The sequence below is a fragment of the Nuphar pumila genome, chromosome 1, assembly GCF_984573655.1.
Source record: "Nuphar pumila chromosome 1, dmNupPumi1.hap1.1, whole genome shotgun sequence".
Classification (NCBI taxonomy): Eukaryota; Viridiplantae; Streptophyta; class Magnoliopsida; order Nymphaeales; family Nymphaeaceae; genus Nuphar; species Nuphar pumila.
Genome location: NC_143249.1, coordinates 143,815,980 through 143,839,670, shown reverse-complemented (window position 1 = coordinate 143,839,670; position 23,691 = coordinate 143,815,980). Strand labels below are relative to the sequence as shown.

The 23,691-nt window shown below is 36.5% G+C and overlaps 1 protein-coding gene across 1 annotated transcript in view; it reads right to left on the bottom strand.

Moving 5' to 3' along the window:
• LOC149849193 (methyltransferase) overlaps nt 1–23,691 on the bottom strand; it is a 123,201-nt gene that overhangs the window by 10,602 nt on the left and 88,908 nt on the right. Inside the window, exon 7 of the mRNA XM_089998895.1 lies at nt 10,373–10,487. Within this exon, the coding sequence (XP_089855021.1) occupies nt 10,373–10,487 (115 nt within the window). The remainder of the gene's footprint in view (nt 1–10,372; nt 10,488–23,691) is intronic.

The following is a 23,691-nucleotide window of genomic DNA, read 5'->3' as shown; positions in this document are numbered from 1 at the left end:
TTGCCCGATAAAGCCTTAACAGAAACAGAAGGGGCCTCGCGACCCTCGGCAAAGAAGGGGGGGGCTTGGGGCCGATAAAGGGGGGTGGAGAGGGGGCTCTCTTCACTCGGGCTCTCTCTCTTCCCTCGTCTCTCTCTCTCTTTCTCTCTCTCACTGTCTGTCTGTGTGCGTGTTTCGGAGGATAGGAGATCGCCGGAAAACCTGCGGCAAACAGCAGGTTCGTCGTCGGCTACCTGCTGCCATCGAAGGCATCCAGCGAGCACCCTTCTTCACGGCAGCAGCGTGGAGCGACACCAGCCGACCGTGCCTACGCGCCTCCAGCCTTCGATCGCCAAGAAACCCATCGGAAACAAGTACGGTGCTCCTCTCGAATCTAGGTGAGGGATCGAACATGGGTTTGATCCAATGTAATCCTTTGAGATGAGGGTCCACGGGAACCCTCAGGATGCTGATTTCTGCAAGAACCATGGGGCCGAACCATGGATCGTTTCCCATGGCCCGATTTTTTTCCCCTCTTTTGGTAGCCTAAATTGTTGTTCCTATTTGGTTGGAAAAGGAAATTGCAGGGTATGTAAACTAATTTACAAAAAGAGAACTGACTGTCTCTCTCGTTGAAATCTTGGTTGCTAGTTAGTTTCAAATTTCGTTTTGGGGGTTTCCATCAACCCTAACCCGAAAACCCAAATTTATGATTTGGGGGTTTCAGATTTCATTTATGAAGGGGATGTGCGATTTCGATTTTTCTTATATAAAGGGGTTTTTCTTATTTGTGCAACTCTTTAGACTTCTATTGGTGATAATGGCCCGTTCGAGTTATAAATTTGTTATGAATGATATTTTTGTTAACTGTAGATATGATGGATGTGTAAGGAATCTGGTGGATTGAGTCGTTATAACTAAAGTATGTGCATTAATTCTCTTCCTCGACTCATTAGGTTGATTCTGTTTAGCAAACTTCAACGTGTTGAGGCAAGCTTTAAGCAAATGTTTATTAAAGTAGTAGGTTGTTTCTCTGAGCCAACTTTCAAAGAGTGATGAACAATTTTTTTTCACTTAAATTGTATAGCTGACTGGGTTATTGTCAGCTTATTGGTTGTTGCATCATCTGTCTTTGGAGCTTGAGCATTTCTTAGGTTACGACTCAAAGTTTGCTCTTAAGTTGTTAATGGATTGTCTCAGGCATTGGAATTTTTAACTTAGGTAGATATGGTCTTACTAGAGTTATAAGATGTGAGTTGCTGGTTAGCAGATCAAGAGTTTTCCAAACATTTTGTGGGTATATAATTTACTGTTTGTTGTATTTTAGGTGTTTAGTTATATGCAGAACAATGCCCTGTTTTGCTTTCATAATTAGTTATAAAGGATCAATATCATATGATGCACTTCACTTCCTAAAGGATGCATACAATTGAAGAATGACTTGCTTTTGCTTGCCTATAGTGAACAAAGAAAAAGGGATTGTGCGATGATCTGCATATAGACAATTTTTTTTTATTAATTTACTTTATTTTTGAAATCTTGCTATCCTCAAAATGGAACACTGTCATGTATACCGAAACAGGGAATAGATGTGTTTGATGATGCAGCACTATGCAATGTTTTGGATTAGAATTAAAGTCAGTATTTGTTCCAACTGAATATGTATGTATATATAAATAATGTCTTGGTTATTATTGTCATTGCTAGATTTATAAATTTTAGCTGTAAGTGTAAATTTCAGAGTGTGTAAGTGTAAATTTCATATAAAAGAATCATTTTGATGAAAGAAGGAATTCGATTGTTATTTAAAACTGCATATGTGAGGGTTGTTTCAGTGTTGAACTGAAATTGATAATCCTATCATGAAACTGCATCTGTGTGGGCTTGTTTTCCTTTCACTTATGATTTGACTAAGGTATATTCATTTGGTTATCATATGAATAGCCGATGGGGTTATATGCTTTCTAATATGAAGTTCAATATAAAGTGACATTGAGAGTATTACTCGCTGGACTGAATTGACTATGTTTCTAGCTAGGAGGTTGACGGGTCTGGGATTTGAAAGCCCGACCAACTTCCCTAACATATGCAGAAAACTTACATTTCTACCCGGTGAATATGTGAAGTCTTATCTTAGCATATCATTTTGTTGGTTTAATCGTGAATGTGATCATGGATCGGATTTTTGATAGTTTGGTGAGCATGTACGCTTGATGAGAACCTGTATTGCATGTGTACACTCACTCACTCAAAGAAACCATGGGTTAGTTAATACCCGTATGTGATGTAGGTAACACACACATAAGGAAAATAAATATGAATGAGTAATGACACGTATATGTTTGGGTTTATGATTTCATGAGTGCACATGCTTTTGGCATTATTGGCATAGTGTTATGAGTAAACACTACTTGGTTTTATTGTGTGATCTATCGATGGCCTAAATGGACCATTATCGACCTGGAGAGCCGTGGGTTTAGTTTTCTTTCACATATGTTTTAACTGCATCACTTAAACCACATAAGATGGTTTGACACATTACTACACTGTTCTACTTAATCATACGGGCTGAAGTTCCGTAAGGGTCCCTGCAAGGGAGAATGCGAGTTTTCACTTTACTTTTGCATATGGTGTTGCAAACTTAAAGAATTAACTTTAATAAAAAGAATAAGAACAGTATAATATACATTCTGAGATATTTCATCTGGAGTATGAGAATCTTAGATATCCGGTCTTGGAGAGACTGTGAGGATACAAAAACTCTGTGTGCTGTAATTTGGTCCCCTAAACCCGATATTGAGGTTATTTTTCCTGGCCACGGTTTTAGGGAGAGTCTTCCACTTTACCCGGGAGTGGTGTGTTTGACACAGTTGTTGTTTATGGTACCAAGGAAGTGGCACTTGTGGGCGTGGGGTGTCCCTTGTGTCCCCGACATTAGATGTGGAGGTCTAATATTCCGAAGGTGATTCGGTCGAGGGCTAAGTTGGAACCCAGTAATAAAATACAAATTGTGTGTTAAACTACCCTGAGAACCTACTTGACCTCGGGGTTTGTACCCGTTTGGTGTATCCGCGGACAACGGTAATTAAAAAGAGGAACTTAAAGTTGTGTGCATTTAATAGAGCATGCATATGAAAAGATGGAACTTAAATGAAAGATAACAAAAAGGAATCATGCATTGCACATAATCATGCATTTTCCTGTCATGCATTAGATCATGCATGTTTGAATCATTATCTATATCATGACATGAGTTGGTGGTAGCATATGATTTACTTATTGAAATCATGCTGCAAGATTTGGAAATTTAGTTCTTGATATATGGTACTGATTTACTGTTCTTGATTGGTAAGCATATGTAATTGTTGGTAGGTATGGATATTTGAATGCTGTAAATTTTACATCTGCACTCACTCAAATCATTGCATGAAATCTTATCCATGTTCTTTGTCTCACCTGGTTTCTTGAGAAGTAGTTGTGCTCAGAATTTCGGTTCTGACACCCTACTTTGTTGGTTTTTCACAGGACATGGTGAACATTGAGGCTGGACTGACTACTGGGGATGGATGAGAGTCATACTTGGGCTTGTCAGCTTCAGCAGAGGACATAGTGGCTCTTTCTTTTGTCTTAGTTCTTCTCGCTTCTTTTCAGTTGTCGCTTTATTTTCAGTTGAATAAAATCTTGTCTTTAAAATTTACTCTTACTCATAAATAAAGGAATTGGTTTGGTTCTTATGGATGATGATTGCAACTTCGTTTGTGGTGGTTGGGATATCCAATGGAAATTGGAACTGTGAGGACCCCAGATCTCTGGGAAAGTTTCCGTATTGAAAAAAAAAATCCGCATTTTAAAAGGGTATGGATTGGGGTCGTTACAGTATAGGTAGATCTGATCAGACTGCCCATATGATGAGATCGACAAACCTGAACTGGATCAAAACTGATCCCCAAACAAAAAATATTTTTTTCTTTGAACATGAACAATAGTATACACCAAAATCGGCAAGGCCAAATATATATATATATATATATATATATATATATATATATATATATATATATATATATATATATATATATATATATTCAGCATAGTAGGGCTATATAAAGAAATCGACAATATGTATTTCTTATGACATGCAAATCCAAGAATCAATCGAAGTTAAACAAATGCTTAAACATGAAAAAATCAATGGCATGCTCATATCGATCAAAGAAAATCGGCATAAGCATGGTTATTTCAAGGTTTAATACACTAGGGAAATCAAAATTTCAAGAAAAAACATGAAAACGCTATGCATACATATTTTAGATTTAGATTTTCCTTTTTTTCATCTAAACTTACACATGAACATGATTTAAACATGTTTCTTCACGTAAGAACCTAGAGAGAAACTCGTACCTTAAATCAAAATATAGAAAAGATCGAAAATAAACAAATGAACGGTGAGAAAAATTGGTTTTTTCCTCTTCCTCTTATTTCTTCCTTTCTTTTTTTTTCTTTTATTTCTTTTCTTTCTTTCTCTCTCTCTCTCCCAACGAGTTTGCTCTCTCTCTTTCTCTAACTCTCTCTCTCTCTAGAAACTCGAGTTTCTAGAGAAGGGGAGACTACCCCTCTTTTATAATGTTATCCTCCTATTTTTCTTTATTTTATTTTGTTAATTAACTTCTTATCTAGAGGGTGATGTCCCCTCTAGATAGCTCTCTATTAGAGAGTAGAGTCCTACCAAACTCTTCTAAATAATACCTTTATTTAATTAATAAAATATTCAATGGAATATTTCAAAGGGTGCCCCCCCCCCCTCTGAAAGCCTTCCTATGGTAGAGTATTACTCCAGGTAGAACTCTACCTATCAAATCTAACTTTTAAATTGATTTTAAAGTTTTAAATTGACCATATTTGGATTTTGAATTTAGATCGGATCCAAGATCCAAATCCATATCCAAAATCCATATGGATCTTACCTAGACCAGATCCTAGTTAAAATGGGTCATGTACTAAGTCCAAATCCATATCAACTTGGATCAAACGGAGCGAAACCAGTCCAATCCGATCTAGAAAAAGGTAAAAATAGAGATGGGTCATTTTTGAAAAATGCGATTTTCAGGCCAATTGTAACCCAATTTTATAAAAACAAGGCACCAACGTTCTCAGAATTATGAGACACATCTAATGGTATAAATACCTGATTTTTGCCTCCAAATTTTGCCTGAATTTTGCTCGATTTTTTTTTTCAAATTTAAAGTTAAAAATAAAAAATTTTACAAACTTTAATTAACTCATTTATGTCTTGTCAGTGGGCTCTGGGTCACGCCTAGACCCAGCTGACATCACCTATATTTAAAGATATTTTTCCATAATTTTATCATTTTCATTAAACACTTAGTTTAAAAATAAAAAATTTTGAATTTTAAAATCATGAAAAAATACACAACATTATAATTTATAGAGCCTTACAAAGTGGAACAAGGGAGTAAAACGGAGGCAGTCCAATAGTCGTTGGACTGCTTCCCAACAATCACATTTTGTAATTTACAAAAAATAAATAAAAAAAGACTATATAATCCCTATTAGACTATTTATTACATGACATAAAAAGACCAAAATACCCCTGATATAAAAATATATAAATATATGTATATATGATATATATATTGACACATTGTACTTTAACACTCCCTCTCAAACTTACGATGAGATCACTGAAAGTTTGTTAAGAAGAAAGAGAAATCGTGGTAGAGGAAGAGCTTTGGTGAAGAAGTCCACAATCTGAAATTCGAACTGAACATATGGTAAAGTAATCGTCCCCTTCAAGTGTTCTTCCCGAACGTAGTGATAATCCATCTTGATGTGCTTTGTTTGTTCATGAAATGTGATTGTTGGCTATATATATGGCACTTTTGTTATCACAGCATAACTTTGAAAGATCTGAAACATCAACACCTATATTTGAAAGTAAGGATCTCATTCACACAATCTCGGTTGTTGCTGGTAACCATCGCCCTATTTTCACCTTTCGTAAAAGATAAAGACACTTTCTATTGCGTTTTGCATCTCCAAGAAATGAGAAAATTACTTACAAAAACATAAAAACCTTTAGTTAAGTGTTGGTTATTGAGATCTCCTCCCCAATTACAATCAGTATAAGCAATAAGATTTAAAGATGAATAAGACGATAAGAATAACCTTTAGATATAGTCTCTTGATATACGAACTATTCTTAACACAATACATGTAAACTGACGTAGGTGCATGCTGAAACTGACTTGCAGTATGTACAACATGCGAAATATCTGGTCTAGTAATAGACAAATACATTAATGATCCAATAAGTTATCTATAAGGAGTTGGATCATCTAATAAAACTTTGTCTTTAACTCTCATTTTGACATTAATTACTTCAAGAGTGTAAGCATATTTTGTGTTTGTGATTCCTGAACGTGCAATGATATCAGCTCCAAACTTTATTTGAGACAAAATGTATCCTCTTAATGAATATGCTACTTCCATACCTAAAAAGCATCTTAAAAAACCAAGGTCAGTTATATCAAAAGATTTCTTAAGCATAATTTTAATTTCCTCAATTTCCTTCTCATCATTCTCAGTGATGATCATATCATTAATATACAAGAGCAAGATGACAAGCAAATTACCTGTAGATCTTATAAAAAGAGCAGTGTCGGTATAACATGATTTAAATTCAAAATTTAACATAGTTCCACAAAACCGATCATACCATGCTTTAGGGGCTTGTTTAAACCCATATAAAGTCTTGTGAAAATGAAGAACCATACAATTTTCAATAGTCAGACTAGGGGGAGGATCTATATAAACTTTTTCATTTAAATTTCTATTTAAGGTATTTTTAATCTAACTGATATATAAGCCAATTTCTAATGGATGGTACTGCAACTAGAGTTCTCATTGTGATCATGAAGCTACTAGAGTAAAGGTTTCCTCATAATCTATACCATATTTCTGAGAATACCCTTTTGTAACTAACATTTCTTTGTATCATTTTAGAAATCCGTCACTCTTTATTTTGACCTTAAATACTCATCTACATCCTATTATCTTCTTTCTCTTAGGAAGATGTTGAATTTCCCAAGTAACATAATTGAAATCATTGAGTTTTATGGGTTTATGGTGACATTTTCATTGTCATCCATTTTTACAAGAGCTAATAGAGATAAAAAGAGAAGAAAAGGATAGAGAAGAGAAAAGAAAGAATGAGAGATAAGGAAGAGCACAAGCACTCCACCACCAAGAAAGCACCACCGATGGATCACACGATCACTTAAATCTTTAAAAGCACAATCACGATCACACGAGCACTTGCACAATCATGATTTTACGAACACTTAAAAGCAAGCTTCAACACCTCCAAGCTCTAATATCATGTAATGAAACGGTGATATTCAAATATCACCACTAAAGTCCACCAAATAAATAAACGAGTGGACAATCAACAAAGGAAAAACTCATAATGGAGTTCACACACAAAACCCATAAAGGGGCATTCTCACAAAACCCACACAAGGGTTACACAAGAGATAAAAATAATATTATTTTATTAATGAGAAAATGCAAGAATGCATTACAATGAGAGTGAGATTTTCCCTTTATTTATACACATTTTGGAGTCCCAAAAAGAGGCGTTGGAGCTAATCCAATGGCTCTATTTTTAGCCATTGGACTAGCTCCAATAGCTATTCAAATTAGTCAACATTGTGTTGACTAGTTCAAATGGAACTATGCCTAATTCGAGATGAACTAGACAAAAGAAAATAATGAAAAATAAAGAAAAATATTTACAACAAATATAAATATATACAATTTAGCAATAGACAACTCAAGAAAAAAAGTGTTAAGATACATATCGGGTCAAGATTTTCCTTGAATCCAAGCCATACACAGATCATCACGAAGTATGAACTCGAACCAAAGAAACCCAGGACCAAAAAATACCAAGAAAAATTAACCTGGGCTATGATACCATGTAATGAGATATGCAGAAAAACAAAACAAGAGCCTGGCAGGGCTTACAATAACATAAACACAAAGTGCACATACACATTTCACTAAGGGAGAATACAAAGTGCCAACATAAGCAATACAAACAGCCATTATGGGCAATACCATGCATTAAGGCACAAGAGCAAGAACAATCATAAAAATAATAATATTTCGTTCATAATAAAACTCACAAAGGAGTTAGAATGCTTAGGAAAGCATTAATGATACAAAGGGGACTAGCCCCTATTTAGAAGAAGAAGAGGAAGGAGGAAGGAGGAAGGAAAGGAGGAGGAGAAGCCCCCAATGATCATATTTATGCCCGTTAGGAGCAGTTGGGCTGTCCCAACAGCCATATTACACATATTAAAAAACTAAAATAAAGAAATAAAAAATGCAAAGTCAGCCCAAACTAGGCTGACACCTATTATAATGTGAAATGACTGAAATACCCCTGATGGGTATTTCAGTTTACATACAAAATTATATATATATATATATATATATATATATATATATATTATACAATACATTTTAACAATAGCCACCACTGTTAGACCTGTTATAGTTATTGTATCCCTGATTAGATGTGGGAAGGATACCACGTCCACCATTATGCTGAATTTTTTCTTGGCCAGCATAGTTATTGAAACCTCTATTCCTGCCTCTGCCACATTCTTGGTTATTATAATAACAGCCTCCATGGCCGTTTCCAACTCTTCCTCCCTGATTACTGTCATTATCATTTGCTGCATAAAGAAGATTGTGTCATGTCCCTTGACTTGAACTATTGCTGCCACTACGCTTACTTGTAAATAAACTCATAATGCAAAAGCATAGGATGCAAATCAGAGAAAGTGGGATAAGGAGGTTTTGCATAAACAACAGTTATAAATGTCTCATAGCCTTCACCGATGCCTAGCAAAGCATACAAAACTTTATTAGAATCACTGACCGGCTGGTGGATCATAGCTAGCTGATCACACATACCTTTGACTTTGGCCAAATACTCTAAAATAGACTGCGGTCATGTCTTACATTCATTTAGCTCTTTCTTCAGATGCATAGCCTTCGATTCTAAATGTTGGGCAAAAGAATTCTTCAATTCATCTCACTTCTTGCACATTGGGCACATCAATGACTTCGGCGAAGATATCTTCAAACAAGGTTAATTCATCTCAATATGCTCTATTTTCACATGAACTATAGGATTGTTGACATGTAGTTAGTGTTAAATATTGTAATTTTTGTATTTTATAATATGTATATATATTTTATATATTGTGTATGTATATACATATCGGATTTATATACACATTCATATATGTATGTATATACATATAATAAAAGTAAAATGTATTTAGGAATTAAATGTATTATTTATTTATTTATTTTATTATTATTTTTTGTATTTCAAATAGTGGGTTGGACTAGCCTTTAGACTAGTCTAACGGCTATCTCTTTTGGACATTGTGTATATATAATGGGATCTCCCCATTCTCTCTCTCATGCATTCTTCTTGATGCATTTTAACATTATTTAATTGAGTGTTCTCTCTTGTGGGGATCTTTGTGAAGTGCTTTGTTGCACTTGTGTTCTTGCCTATAAGTGGCATTTGAAGACTTACTTTCTTGGATATCACTTCATTACAGTTGGCACTTTTGTTTTCACAAAGAGAAGGTAAGAGAGCAGCAAGTAGGCGCTTTATTCAAACTAATTTTGTAGCAATAGTGGCCATAATGCAAATACATAGTTTTGACAGAAGACAGGCAGATTCAACAGTCTCTTACACCTATACAGAATGAGATAATAACGAAATAACACATGAAAACCCAAGCGGGTTGGAATCCCAACCCAAGTCTGAACCAGATCAAGATAGGGCACTCCATATCTGGGTCTAGGTTGGATCTGCAACATAGATGGCTGGGTCTTATTGGATCCAGGCTTGAAACCAGGTAGGCATGCAATGTCAGATACAGGTGTTTAATCCAATCTGTTCTAATTTTTTATATATAAAAAATGACAATATATAACCAGTTCACTGGATCTGGTGTCATAGAGTTTCAAATCTAATTCGGATCAGAAAATTATTATGACAGGAGTCAAAGGAGAATTTGGAATCCCCTCAACTTCTACAATGAAAAGAAACAAATAATGCATAACAAAGGTATGGGACCATGGTTAAACATGACATTTCATAATACAAAGGCACCCAGCTGCTTAAGACTTCAATACACAAGAAAGAGATAGACATCGTTCAACTTCTAAAGCATTACACATCTAGAAGAAAAATAAATAAATGACCTAACATCTTAGAGCTAGACAATAAAATAATGAGACTCTCAGACCCCAGAAGAAACAAACTGTTACAATAACTAACCGCCTTCAGGCCCAACTATCAGAATTCCACTTGGTTCAATTGTCATGGTGGACAATGTTTCCATGAGAGGAACTGCTTCAGCTTCTGCTAAAAAGGATAACTTAGATTGAGAAACCTGAACCACAAGCAATCCGGTCAATATCAATAAAATAATAGTAACAATAGCAAGTACTAAGAAAAATAATAACATACACATTGTATGGTACATCTGTGCAACTAGAAACAGGACAAGAACTAATCTAAACGTTGGAGATGCCTATCAACTAAAAAAGAATGGCTAACAACCAAAATCATGTATGACAAAAAAAGTCGCTTAAAGTGAACAGGAAAGCAGCAAGAAGCAAATGTTTGTCAACTAACTCATCATGATATTTGACATACCCACTAATTAAAGAAGCAAAAAGACCAGCCTTTTCCTAGATCCCCGAGCTGAACATGCAATTGATATTTTAGGGTAATCTAAGAAGTCTAAAGGTACCACAAAAGTAGTAGATTGCTTTTAGATTGTAGAGCTAGCCATGAAGTGAAACAAATTAGGCATCAGATTTTCTACCATCATGCAACTAATTGCACAAACCTGAGCTCGCCACGCACCTTGAATTTTCATCCAAACAGCATGTTCAACAATAATGAGTTTCAGAAAGCTATGCTCCAAGAAAGCATGCATACAAAGCCAATAACAAGTTGTCGCACTGAATGTCCCCTAAAATAAGCCATACCAAGAAAGCATGAGGTGTCCCGAGAATCCGAGATATTGCATATTCTGCAACTATTACAGGCACCCAGAAATCCTTTCTCAATTTGCTTGGTTTGGATATATTTTGGCTTAGAGTTGGTAAGAAAATGCTTCAAAGAAAGCATTATTTCTTTTCAATGCAATATTACTTGCATTTGTATTCGCCTATTCGGACATTACATTTTCTAGATTAATTTTCTTTTTTATTATATTAATCAAATCAAGATTCCTCAGGTATGGATTTTCAAATCCTTTCTGCAGCTGTAGACTTGCTGCCACTATTTATTGTTGCCACATAAAAAATAATTCATGTTTCAAAGATGTATACAGGATATGTTAGAGAGAAGAGATGCCAAATGTAATAACCCTAAAATTTTTGTTAATTTCTTGAATTTATGTTAAAATGATATGTAAATTTTTGAGGTTGGGGCTGGAATCCATGTTTCGGACCCAAGACCCATACCAATTAGGGTCCATATATACATAATATCATATATATATTATAAAAAGAAATAATAATAATATTATAAAATAAACATAAAATATATGTATATAAAATGCTAATGCGGGGATCCATTTGGATCCAGCCTGCGGATCCACACCGCTTGAGAGACGCGGATCCAACACGCGGTTGGATCCCAGGTCTCAAATCCGGACCCAGGCCGCGCCTCACGTATTAAGGTAAGCAAGAAAAAAAAAAGAGACCCCTACCCGATAAATTGAGTGTTAGGGTTCATTTTTGAACCCTAACACGTCGAGAGGGGTGGCTGGGGAACGAGGATGCGCAGCCGAGAGGAGTGAAGGAGGTAACCACCTCCTTCCTTTTCGAGGGCACCCTCCTACTTAACTACCCTCCCACACCCCTCTCTTCCTCTCACGCTCTCTCTTTCCTTCTCTGTTTCCCCAAATCCCTCTCTCTCTCTCTCTCTCTCTCTCTCTCTCTCTCTCTCTCTCTCTCTCTCTCTCTCTCTCGTTCCCTGAGTTCGACCGCCGCTGCCGTGGCCGACGAACTTTCAGAGGAGCAGGAGTGGTCGGTTGCACCTCCAACGATGGCGTCTTAGAGGAGAAGCACCGAACAAGTAGGGGTTTACTGTTTTTTATCAGGATACCATGTGTTCGAGCATGTAAGGTGGGTGTCCTCTGTGATTTGGGCATACACACTCATGTATAAATGTACAATGAGTTGTTGTAGAACCCAAATCACAAAGCGAGGTTTTAATGGTTGCTGCAAACCCCAAAATCGACAGATTTGGGGGTTTCGGCTGCTATGAACTCCAAATAAAAAAAAGGGGGTTCTTGGATATACACCCATTTGGAGGATTTGGTATTCCTGATTATTGAAGACAGTATTCAATCATGGATTTACCTAAGTGGAGCTAGTAGATTTATGATGCCTATGCTTCTAGAATGCAAGACGTAGCAGTCCAACCCATGTGCGTGGGTCTGAGGTTTCGCAAATGCCTAATCTCGTCCCTGCGTGTTTGCTATACACTGAAGACTGGAAATTTCATGTATTAATTTCTGAAAATACATATTCATTCATTTGTTATTATGTTCTGAGATTAATGGACTATGTGGGAAACAACTAAGATGAATCACAGACATGCTGAATGGTACACTCACATGATCAGATATCAAATATAAATGCATTTTTTTTTGCATGTAAATGGGTTTTTGATCCTCACATGCAGAGGTTGTTGAGAACACCTGTTGTACAGGCTCAGCATTGGGAGTTCTTTTCTTGTCTACTGAGATGGTTAATTGAACAGGAAGATAGATAGATAATTTGAGTGGTGTGTTTTAGTTATTATGTAAAGTCGTTTTGTAAATTTTTAACTCCTGCCAATGAATATAAAACATATGTTCTAAAACTTTGATATCCAGACCCTTGCAGGAGCTGATTAACAACCCAGCTGGGAGTCACATATGTTCTGAATTCTTTTAAATCCTCAGATTATTACATGTTCATGATGTTGGGATAGTACCTATCTTGTGTGGCTTATTAGAGCAGGTATAAAATATATAGTTGATCTATGTCACATGGGTGCGGGTGCGGCAGAGCAAAAATGTAAAAAATTATATATATATATATATATATATATATATATAATTTTGAAGTTTTAAGATGTAATAATTTAACAGTTAACATTGTCATAATATCATTCATCATGCATGAAATATATCAACCTAAATAGGGAGGGGCTCAACCCCTCCCCTGAAATCAGAGGGAGCAAGGAGGGGGGCTCGGCCCCTCCCCTGCCGACCCAACAAGAGAGCGAGAGGGAGCGGGAGGGGCTCGGCCATGTTAAAATGTAAAATATATATAATAATAATATTTATATTATTATATATATTAATGTACTTTTATTTTTATTTTTCTGCATTTTTGCTATTTTCTTTTTATTTTTTTTAGAGTCTAGTTCTAATAGAACTAGACTTACATTATTAGTTAAGTTCCACTTGGAACTTAACTAATAAATGTAATTGTTAGACTAGTCCAACAGTTACATTTATAACAGTTGGACTAGTCCAACGGCTACAAAGGAGAGCTCCTTAAGAGCTCTCCTCTCCCACTTGTATATAAAGGGGTGCATCCCCTCTTGTATTATCATTCCTATGCTTCTTAAGCATTTGATGTTTTCATATCAATAAAGAATATTTTATTTCTTCTTTTGTTTCCCATTATACCCTTTTTAAGGGTTATGCTTTAGTGTCCTTTTAGATACTTTCTCGTGCAGATCTAAGTTCGTGTTTGGAAGATCCTCATTTCATTTCATGGTATCAGAGCAAGGTTCATCCTACATCGTGAAGATTTCTTGCCTTGTTTTCCGTGCCAAGCTTGCAAAGGTGTTTTATCACCTTGGTTGGGGGTTTTAAAGCCTCTTTTAAAGGAAAGAGAGAAAAGAAAGGCTCGTTGCATCAAAATATCGTGTTTGCTTTCTCTTACTCTCTCTTTCTCTTTCTTTATTTCTTTTTCTCCTTGTTTTATCACCTTTGTAAAAGATGGATGATCAAGATAAAATCACCATCATACCCATGAAGCTAAACGACACAAATTATATAATGTGGGCTTCAATAATGAAGCACCACATATGGAGAAAAGGGTTGTGGGGCATAGTAGATGGTTCTGATTCGGAACCTAAAGTTGTTCTCACCAAAATAGAAGGTGATAAAGAAGTTCCCTTGACCGAAGGGGAAAAAAGCAAAGCCTTAGCCAACTATGAAAAGAGTTGGAAAGAATGGAGAATAAGGCATGCTAAAATTATGTCATGGTTAATCAATAGCGTTGACATACAGAAATGTTCTAGTCTTGCCAAGTTTAAGCATGTCGATAAGGTATAAGAATATTTCAAAAATATGTATTCCCTAAAAGATATTGCACATGTGTGCAATTTCAAGAAAGGGTTAGATCTATGACCCAAGGTGACAAAACTATACGAGAATACTATAATGAATTATCTTAACTTTGGGGTGAATTGGCTATTCTAGAGCCAAAATGGTATTGTCCAAAAGATATTGAGCTCCGACAAAAACAACTTGATATGGAGCATTTTTATCAATTTGTAAACGGTTTAAGACCGAAATTTGAGTCAACAAAATCGGCTCTTCTTCATCGAGGAAAAGTTCCCTCTATTGTCGACACTATAGAGAAATTAACTATGGAGGAAAACAGAATCAAGAAATATACTCCAAAGGTTGAAGATGATTCTGTTCTTTCTGTTTCCAAACCAGGGAATCATGTACGATCATACAGACCACCGCATTTTAACCGCCAAGGAATTGATTATGACAAGAAAAAAATTATCTCTCATCATTATCGTGAACCGGGACACTACAGGCCTCAGTATCCTAAGCTTAAGGAACTCAGAGAAAAGAGAGTTGTGATTATTGGATCGAAGCCCAAAGATCAAGATGCACCAGTCTCTATGGCCCAGCTAATGGAGATTCTCCAACCTCTCATCAAAAGAGCTTCCTCCTCATCAGAAGCTTCGACTTGGGCAGTTGCTTCATCTTTTTCCGATCCAGGTAACTTCCCTTGGCTTCTTGACTCTCGTGCTTCATTCTATATGAACCCAAATGATAAAAGTTTATCCGAATGTGTTAAAAATAAAACAAGTGTGTCAAAAGTTTTTACAGCTGATGAAACTTCTATTGAAATAGAAGGAATAGGAAATTTTGAAAAGATCCATAAAACTGAGAAATTTTTTGTTCCAGAAGTAAGATTTATTTTCAAACTAAATTTAAATTTATTATCCGTTTCTCAAATATCTGACCATGGTTGTAATGTTTCCTTCTTTTCTCATGGTTGTTGAGTACAGGATCGTCAGTCAGAAAAGCTGATTGAGGAAGGCCATAGAGAAGGATGACTCTATTATATGAATTTTTTGGAAATGCCAAAGAAAACTTTTTGTTATAACATTCAGAAAAATGAATTGGAGTTGTGGCACAAAAGACTCGGTCATCCTCGTATAGCCAAAATCCAATATTTTCCAAATCTAGAAACATTTTGTAATTCTGAGATGTTTACTTGTAAAGATTGTATTCTTGGCAAAATGAAAAGATTATCATTTCATAATAGAACTTTTGTCTCTTCAAGACCACTTGAATTAGTTCACTCGGATGTTTGGGGTCCTTCACCAATAATTTCTAAAGGAGGATTTGCTTATTATGTTATCTTTGTCGATGATTGTTCTAGACATACATGGATTTAGTTTCTAAAACATAAGTCTGAAGTATTTTCATACTTTCAAACATTTCATAATATGGTTAAAAACAAGTTTCAAAATGAAATTTTCATCTTTCGCACAGATTCAGGAGGAGAATTCTTGTCCACAGATTTTAAAAATTACCTTAATTTGCATAGCATCACACATCAAAGGTCTTGTCTATATACACCCCAACAAAATGGGTTGGCAGAACGAAAACATTGCCATATTATGGAAATCACTAGGACTCTATTAATAGCAAATAAAGTCCCAAAGGATTTCTGAGCAGAAGCTGCCTTGACTGTCACCTATCCGATTAATCGAATGCCTTCTTCTTTGCAAAATATAACACCAATCAAAAAACTTGTGAACCTTTCTCTAGATTACTCTAGACTTAAAGTATTTGGATGCAAATGTTTCATATTTACGGACAAAAATGATAAACTTTCTCCCTGTGTGATTCCTTGTGTAACGCCCCAAAATTTCAAACTTGTGAATCTTTCATAAAACTGGCAAGAAACTAGAGAAAATCTCTTTCCTCTAGAGTGTGTTTATGAAATCAGCGAAAGACTATTCTTTTGTTAATTCAGAAGGCAAGCTGACAACTTTGGGCACGTTAGCTAAAAGAACCAAAACTCATAAAATTCGAATATCCCAAGAAAAAAACGTTACAAACCCAAAGCGTCCAGGACGCGAGCTAAGAGTAGGAAGAACTCTTGAAGCCATCTTGCAATCGCACCATCACCCGTAGTGTACCTAATCATCACCTGTACTCATAGAATGGGTTAGTTTTGCGAAAAACTAGTAGATGCACAAGAGAGACTACAAGAAACTGAATTAAGTACATTTAATTCAGCAGGCTATGCAGTTAAAAGCAGATATGCAGTTAAGAGCAGATAAGCAGTGCAAATGGGTAAGTAGTGCAACAAGGTAAACAGAGCAAGCGGTAAGTAGTTCAAAACAAGTAAGCAGTAAGCAGTTCAAAGTAAGTAAGCAGCGCAACTGTCAAAACGTATCAAGACTATTCATTTGATCGTAAGCTGTGAACTACCACGCAACAAGCTTGTTCTCGTTCCTAGAACGGGGTCTCTGCATCTAAACCAGGTCATCGTTTAACGCTCTCACTACTTCTAACAAACGCTTTGTCCTGAACAACCTTAATCTATTATCATCTCTCAAAGCCTTACGCGGCCAACTATCACTTGTTATGACTCACTAAGGCGTCATACTTTCTCAGGAAAAGCCCACCCTTATATAGAAGGTTCAAAACATCATCTAAAATCAAAATAAAGATCAGATTCTCACATCTGAGTCCTGCATGTAATCATCCTAAAACAGAAAGTCAAACTATAGATTTATAACTGACTATCTCAAACAATCTCAGAAGATCATCACAGCTCATCATAACTTTTTATGGTAAGCAAAAACACAAGATCCACGTCGGATCGCTTGGTCCGGGAGATATACGACCTGACAAGGAATTACCGCCCTAGAGGGTATACCTGGTCTTGAACCATACGCTTCCTCACGGGAGTTCACCGTCTTTGCGACTACCTGTTCGTGGACAGTGTACATCCTCACAGAGAATCTACCACTCTAGCCGGATTACCCGATCTGGAAAATGTACAACCTCACAAGAAATTACCGCCCTAGATGGTATACCTGGTCTTAGACCATACACTTCCTCACAGGAGTTCACCGTCTTTGCGACTACCCGTTCGTGGACAGTGTACATCCTCACAGAGAATCTACCACTCTAGTCGGGTCACCTGGTCTTGATCATACATACCCTCACAGCGAAACCTTTGGGAAACCGGTCCCCAACAAATGTCATATCCAATGAAAATCATTGCGATACACGCATCAACACAAATGACCGCTCTCAGGGTCGATAGCCACTATTACAATCAACAAGATCAATGTCGGATCACCCATTCCTCCAATAAAGTTCCATGAACCATGAACATATTATCGCATACTTCCAACATTTCTTATCACATGGCATATCAATCACATCACACAGAAACATATAATACTACGCATCATGCTATTACCACAAGAAACATTGCAATCCTCAAATAGAACCTCAAAGCGTGCGTAAACGACACACGAGAACATGCAGATATGGCAATCCAGCTGAATCTATAGGCGAAGTGTAATACCCGCAATTTTTATCAGATAAATAAACTTAGATTTTAAGTCATTAAGGTGATACAAGAATATTTTATTGTTTTAATTATTTATTCGTAATTGGATCTTGGATAACCTATTTGGATCTTCAATGTTGGATCCCAAATATCCTGTTTAGAACTCCGATATTCCATTCGGATCTTAGATATCGGACCACGAACCTTAAATTGAATATTTAATAATGGATTTCGGTCAAATGGATTGGATTTCTGGTAATGGATCCTCATTATCGGGATCAAATTTGATATTGGATCCAGGATGAATGAAGCGGATCAACGAAGTTTAAATCAAAATTTTAATGGTAAAATTTCTATATTGGGTCTACAACACTTTAGTGGGATTGGTATAGCCTAGGTGATGTTCGGATCCATAACATTTCATTTGGATCTTCGTCGGAACTTCAATATTAATCTGAATCCTTGTATGGAAACCGTAAGGATCAATGTATATTTAGTTGGATCCATAAGAATTCATTTGGATCCATAGTTCACAATCATATAATTAAAACTCTAGATTTCTGGATCCAAATTTATTAAAAAGATTTACCAAGCACAATGGATCCTGGATCCATATTAAGTTATGTCAATTTTTGATTAACGTAAACGGATCCATATCAATTGGGGGGGGGGGGGGTACATATATATATAATATCATACATATGTATTAGAAAATAAAATAAAATAATAAATAATAAAATATATTTGGATCCACAGTTAGATCCATATGGATCCAACCTGCAGACCCAAACAATGGTTGGGTCACGGATCCAAATCGCGATCGGATCCAACTGTGGCGGGTCACGGGTTCGGGTTCAGTCGAACCAAACTTGCACCCGTCGGTGCGTTAAAAACCAAATCACGAAAAAAAAAAGGTTTTAAGTTAAAAAGGGGGTGGGGCTGCTACAGGCCCTACCCGATAAGAAGGGGCGTTAGGGTTCTCTCAAAACCCTAACGCATGTTGTATCATGTAGAGGAGGAGGCAGTGATGGTGCGCAGCCGCTGGCAGCGATGTTGTCGTTCCTTCTTCCCTCTCGTACTCCCTCGACCTCCTCGGCTCGTCGGAGGAGACCCCACGTCGGCAAGCTTTTCGTTTCTCTCTCACTCTCACTCTCACTCTCGATCGGTGTCGCAGTAGTGGAACAACAAGGCCGACCGAGCATCGTCTCGACAGCAACCTCTGATCGCCGGTTGAGGTAGGGTTCTGTACTTTTTTTTTTGGGCTATGGAATGTGCTCGGGTGTGTGCGTGTGAACCCAAAAGGAAAATCCCCAGATTTGGGGGTTTCTGTCAACCCTAAACCGAAACCCCAAATCTATGATTTGGGGGTTTTCGATTGATGTTGTAAAAGGGGGATTTGAGGGTGGAGGTGCCTGGAAATCCTTAAATTAGGATTTTCGACAGCAGGATTGACTATGGTTTGTAGGGTCTGGGGTCTGTCTTGCGTTGAATAAGCAAAGATTCTCTTTGTTCTTTTTTTTGTGTTCTTGATAAAATTACTTACCCGTTTTGGTATAGTCCACTATCATTGTTTTCTCCTTCGCCATGATCATCATCATGAATCGTTATCCTTTTCTGATATTATGATATGCAGTTTAGGTCTATCACAACACTGTCATTTTAAATTTAGTTATGGGTATGAAGTCTCACACCCCAAGTTAGATTTCCAGAAAAATAAATAAATAAATAAAAATAAATAAATCTGTTTGGAACATATTAGATACAGTATGGCCTATATGCATTCTTGTAATGTAGCTTACCTCCCGGTGGTGGTCCCTGAACCTGCAGAACATAGTGGACAGAGGTCCAAAATTTAATTCATTTAGTTGTTGGTTACATATGCTTTGAGTTATTGGTTGCACTGATTATTTGAAGTTAAAAGATTCTTTAAGCTCAAAACTAATAGAAATAATCATTCTTGGAAGGTTGGGAGTTTTCTTGATAAATCCCATTTCTTGAGCCTGCACTTGTTCTTTTTACCTTATGTAAACTTATATCAGATTCTCGATTCCTCAGATAGCTAGCAGGAAATGTTAACTTCAGATTTTGGTTTTTGTCTTACCTATTCTTTTTAGAAAAGAAAAAAAAAAAACATATAATGAAACTATATCAGGCAGGTTTTCTTGATTAGCGTTATGAAACATAATGTCGACTGGTAATTTCTGATTTGCTTTACAAAAAAAAAAGAAAAGAAAGAAAGAAAAAAATAATATATATATATATATATATATATATATATATATATATATACGTATAAAGAATCTGTAATATGCATACTTCCTTGATTGGTCTTTAGTTTCTTTTTTTTATTGACGGTTGTTCTTGTTGGTTGATGACATTTCTGTGTAAGAAGCTACTCCAGTTCATGGAAGAGTCAAAGATATTCACATAATTCTGCTGTTATCAGATTGCAGTTACTTTCTTTAAGAATAGCTTAAGTCTTGCATTAGAAATAGTTATTTGTTAAAACAAATTTTTGAAGTTAGTCTATGTTTAATCTGCACTCTGTATTGAACGGTCATGTTTTACAGAATAGCACGATATTGTAGAACCCCATTTTTTTTATGCTAAGTTAGGAAATTCCTATGCTACGGTGAATTTGTGTAATATCATAGTTGTATAGCACTTGGTTGGCTTTCTTGATTAATATTATAGTTGCAAAGGACTTAGTTTGCTGGACCTTCGTAATCTGTCTCTTTATATACACGTAATGTGTAGGAGCTACATTGATCCATGTGTATGCAAAGTTAAGTTGGTTCCTTTTAAAAATTCATGCTGCTGGCAAACTAGCAATTATGTTCGATGATACTGATTGATCTAATTTTTTTTCTTATATTAACCTAAAGTAAAAGGAAAAGATATCCTACTTATATGCTGCACTCTATATTATGCCAATAGTTTATGTTTAGATTTTATTAATTAAAGATATGTTCAATTTCGTACAAAGCTGCATATCAAGTTGATATTCAATGCAAACTTAACTGCATATTAGGTTGTTATCCACTGGTACATGAAGTCATATATTAAACTAATGCTCAAATGCATATTTAGCTGCATAGTAAAATGATATTCAGGTCTATGCATAATTTAGTATGTTCAATTGCATATTTCCTAAAATATGCAAATTGCCATCAAGTGTATATCATCTAGGAGGTTCAAATGCCCATTAAGATGTTTATTCTCCAATGTTCTTATGCATGTTAAGTTGTATATTCTTCTGAAGTACTATTGCCTAACACTACATATTTACTGGAAGTATCAAATGCCAACTAAGCTGTATTATCTTGTGGAATGTTCAAATGAGAATGTGTGGAGAAAATTATCTAGTTGTATTACCAAATCTCTAAGATTTCACTGCATGCTCAATAAAAGACACCAACAATGTCTTTGCTTGTTGGCAGAGCTTTTAATACATGCCACCCTTTTTAATACATGGGGGAGTTGTGGCAATTTGCTACTAAAGAATAATAATGAAGATGAATGATGATTTGATAACCGAACCTATGGGTCGGTTTGTTGTGGATATATGAATGTCCAGCCAGTGTATTGAGGGTCTTGCATAGACCATCGAAGTTATGATGTGAATCCACACGAAAATGAAAATATAATATTGTTGTCCGACTGGTTTAAAGGCACCGGGGCATTCGTGCTTGACTGGTTTAAAGGCACCGAAGCACATTGAGTGAGTTATGCAATCAATATGACAAATGATTGGGACTGTTATATACCCTTGGTAAAATGACTAAGGTTGGGAATTCTACTGTTGTGGTAGTAGAAGGAAGTTGGGGAAATGCCCTGTACTTCGGAAAATAAATTAAATGAAAAGATTAACCCACTCATATTCGGGCTTACCTTGGAGAGGGTAGGTGGTACAAAACTCTGGGGACGTGTGTTTGTTTTCGAGCGTAAAGCGACTCGTTGGTCCCAGTCCTCAGAGTTGGGGGACCCGGACTACCAAATGTGTCCTAGGTGGTAGCTCCATGTTCTTCTGCAGAAGTTAGGGATGCATCCTTCTTTGGTTTTCGCCTTTGAGAGGTTCTCTCGATCACTGGTCGCTCCCTTGGGATTTCAGTCACAGTTAGAATGTTCGGGTTAATAAAACAACTTGGAATAATATACCCCCGAACGTTCTCTTCTGTGATGGTTGCCTCGGCCCGTGTGTACCCGCGGGATAAGAAAAAAATAAACATCAGTTAGAACATGTTGGGTATCACAGTAGAGGAGTTATTAGGGGGGGGGGGGCATGTTTATATTCTCCCAGCATGTTCTGAGTTTGTGATAACATGACATCCTGCAATTTGTAGATATGAGGTAATCAAATGCATATTGCGATTACCACATGTATGTTATGCATGACTGTTATTGTTGTTGTAGAATATGTTTTAATTGCTTAATGCCTTCCTTGCTTAATTGTTGTCTTTGCGTTAAATGCTTTAATTGCTGCTGCATAATCTGCTTACTTGCTTAGATTTATGTCTGTTACTGCTGTTACATAGCCTTCTTTGTGTGAGTCTTAATAGGCTGAAAATTTACACACGACAACAACATCACATACCTGACGCATGATATACCTGCAAGAAAATTTACAATTTTCCTACTTAGACGTGGTAGTCTAATTCCAATCAATTTACTATTTTTCAGGTAAAGACTAGGGTTTATGAGCGGCTGCTGGATGAGGCATCGGATCGAGATTTTTGGATTTATTGTTCCAGGGATAGTTGATAGTGGAATAAAATAAACGTTTTGGCTTTCTCTCCACTGTAATGTTCCAGAATGTTTAACCCCATAATATTACTTGTTTCCGCTGTTATAAAAAAAAAAAAAAAAACCTCTTAAATTTGGGTTAAAATTTTGGGATGTTACACGAAGAGTAACTAACTCTATCCGACAGCCAAACAAAACAACTGAATAAGACAAGCACTCATAACAATGTTCGTAATACATACAATTACCATCAAATGGATCAGTCCATTAGCAAGTAATTAAATTAATCGTAAGGCATAAACCATTGCATCACAAGCCATTCATAAGCAATCATATGGCAGCAGTTATATCACAATATGTAAGCAGCTTATAAGACAAGCGGCCACATCAATCCTAGTTGCCACCAATTCGTAGATTACGAGCTGTATGCAATCACATCAATCATAAGAGATGCAAGCCAACAAGTGCTACGCTACAATAAGCACCAAACAGTTCGACCAAGGGGTAAATCAAGTCACATGCTAATATGTAGCAACTGGCGTAATGCTATTATTATAAGCATTTAACTAATATGAGAAGCTAGATGTTACTTAGCAAAGAACTGCGCAAGCAGTTTAACAAACTAGAGTAACGCCTCGACATGCGGGTATAGCTCAACGAGTAGCATACTGAACTACCGAGCAAGCAAGCAATCAACCAGTGTGAACAGACTTTATGTTTCGATATTACTGGCCAGCGGATACGTGCAGGCAAAACGTAGAAACAACTGAGACTAGTTCGGGCGTCTGTTATTCTATGTATTTTCAATAACCAGAATAGCTAGTTGAGTCTGCTCCAAAATGGACGACTTTAGCCGAGAAAGGATTCCCCAGAGGTTGATAAGCAGTGTCACGGATGCATCCAACTTCTGCAGAAGTGTTGAGCTAACTATTGTAGCCCCTTTCCCCTAACTTGAATGACTGGGCAGGCCGAATCATCTGCCCGTAG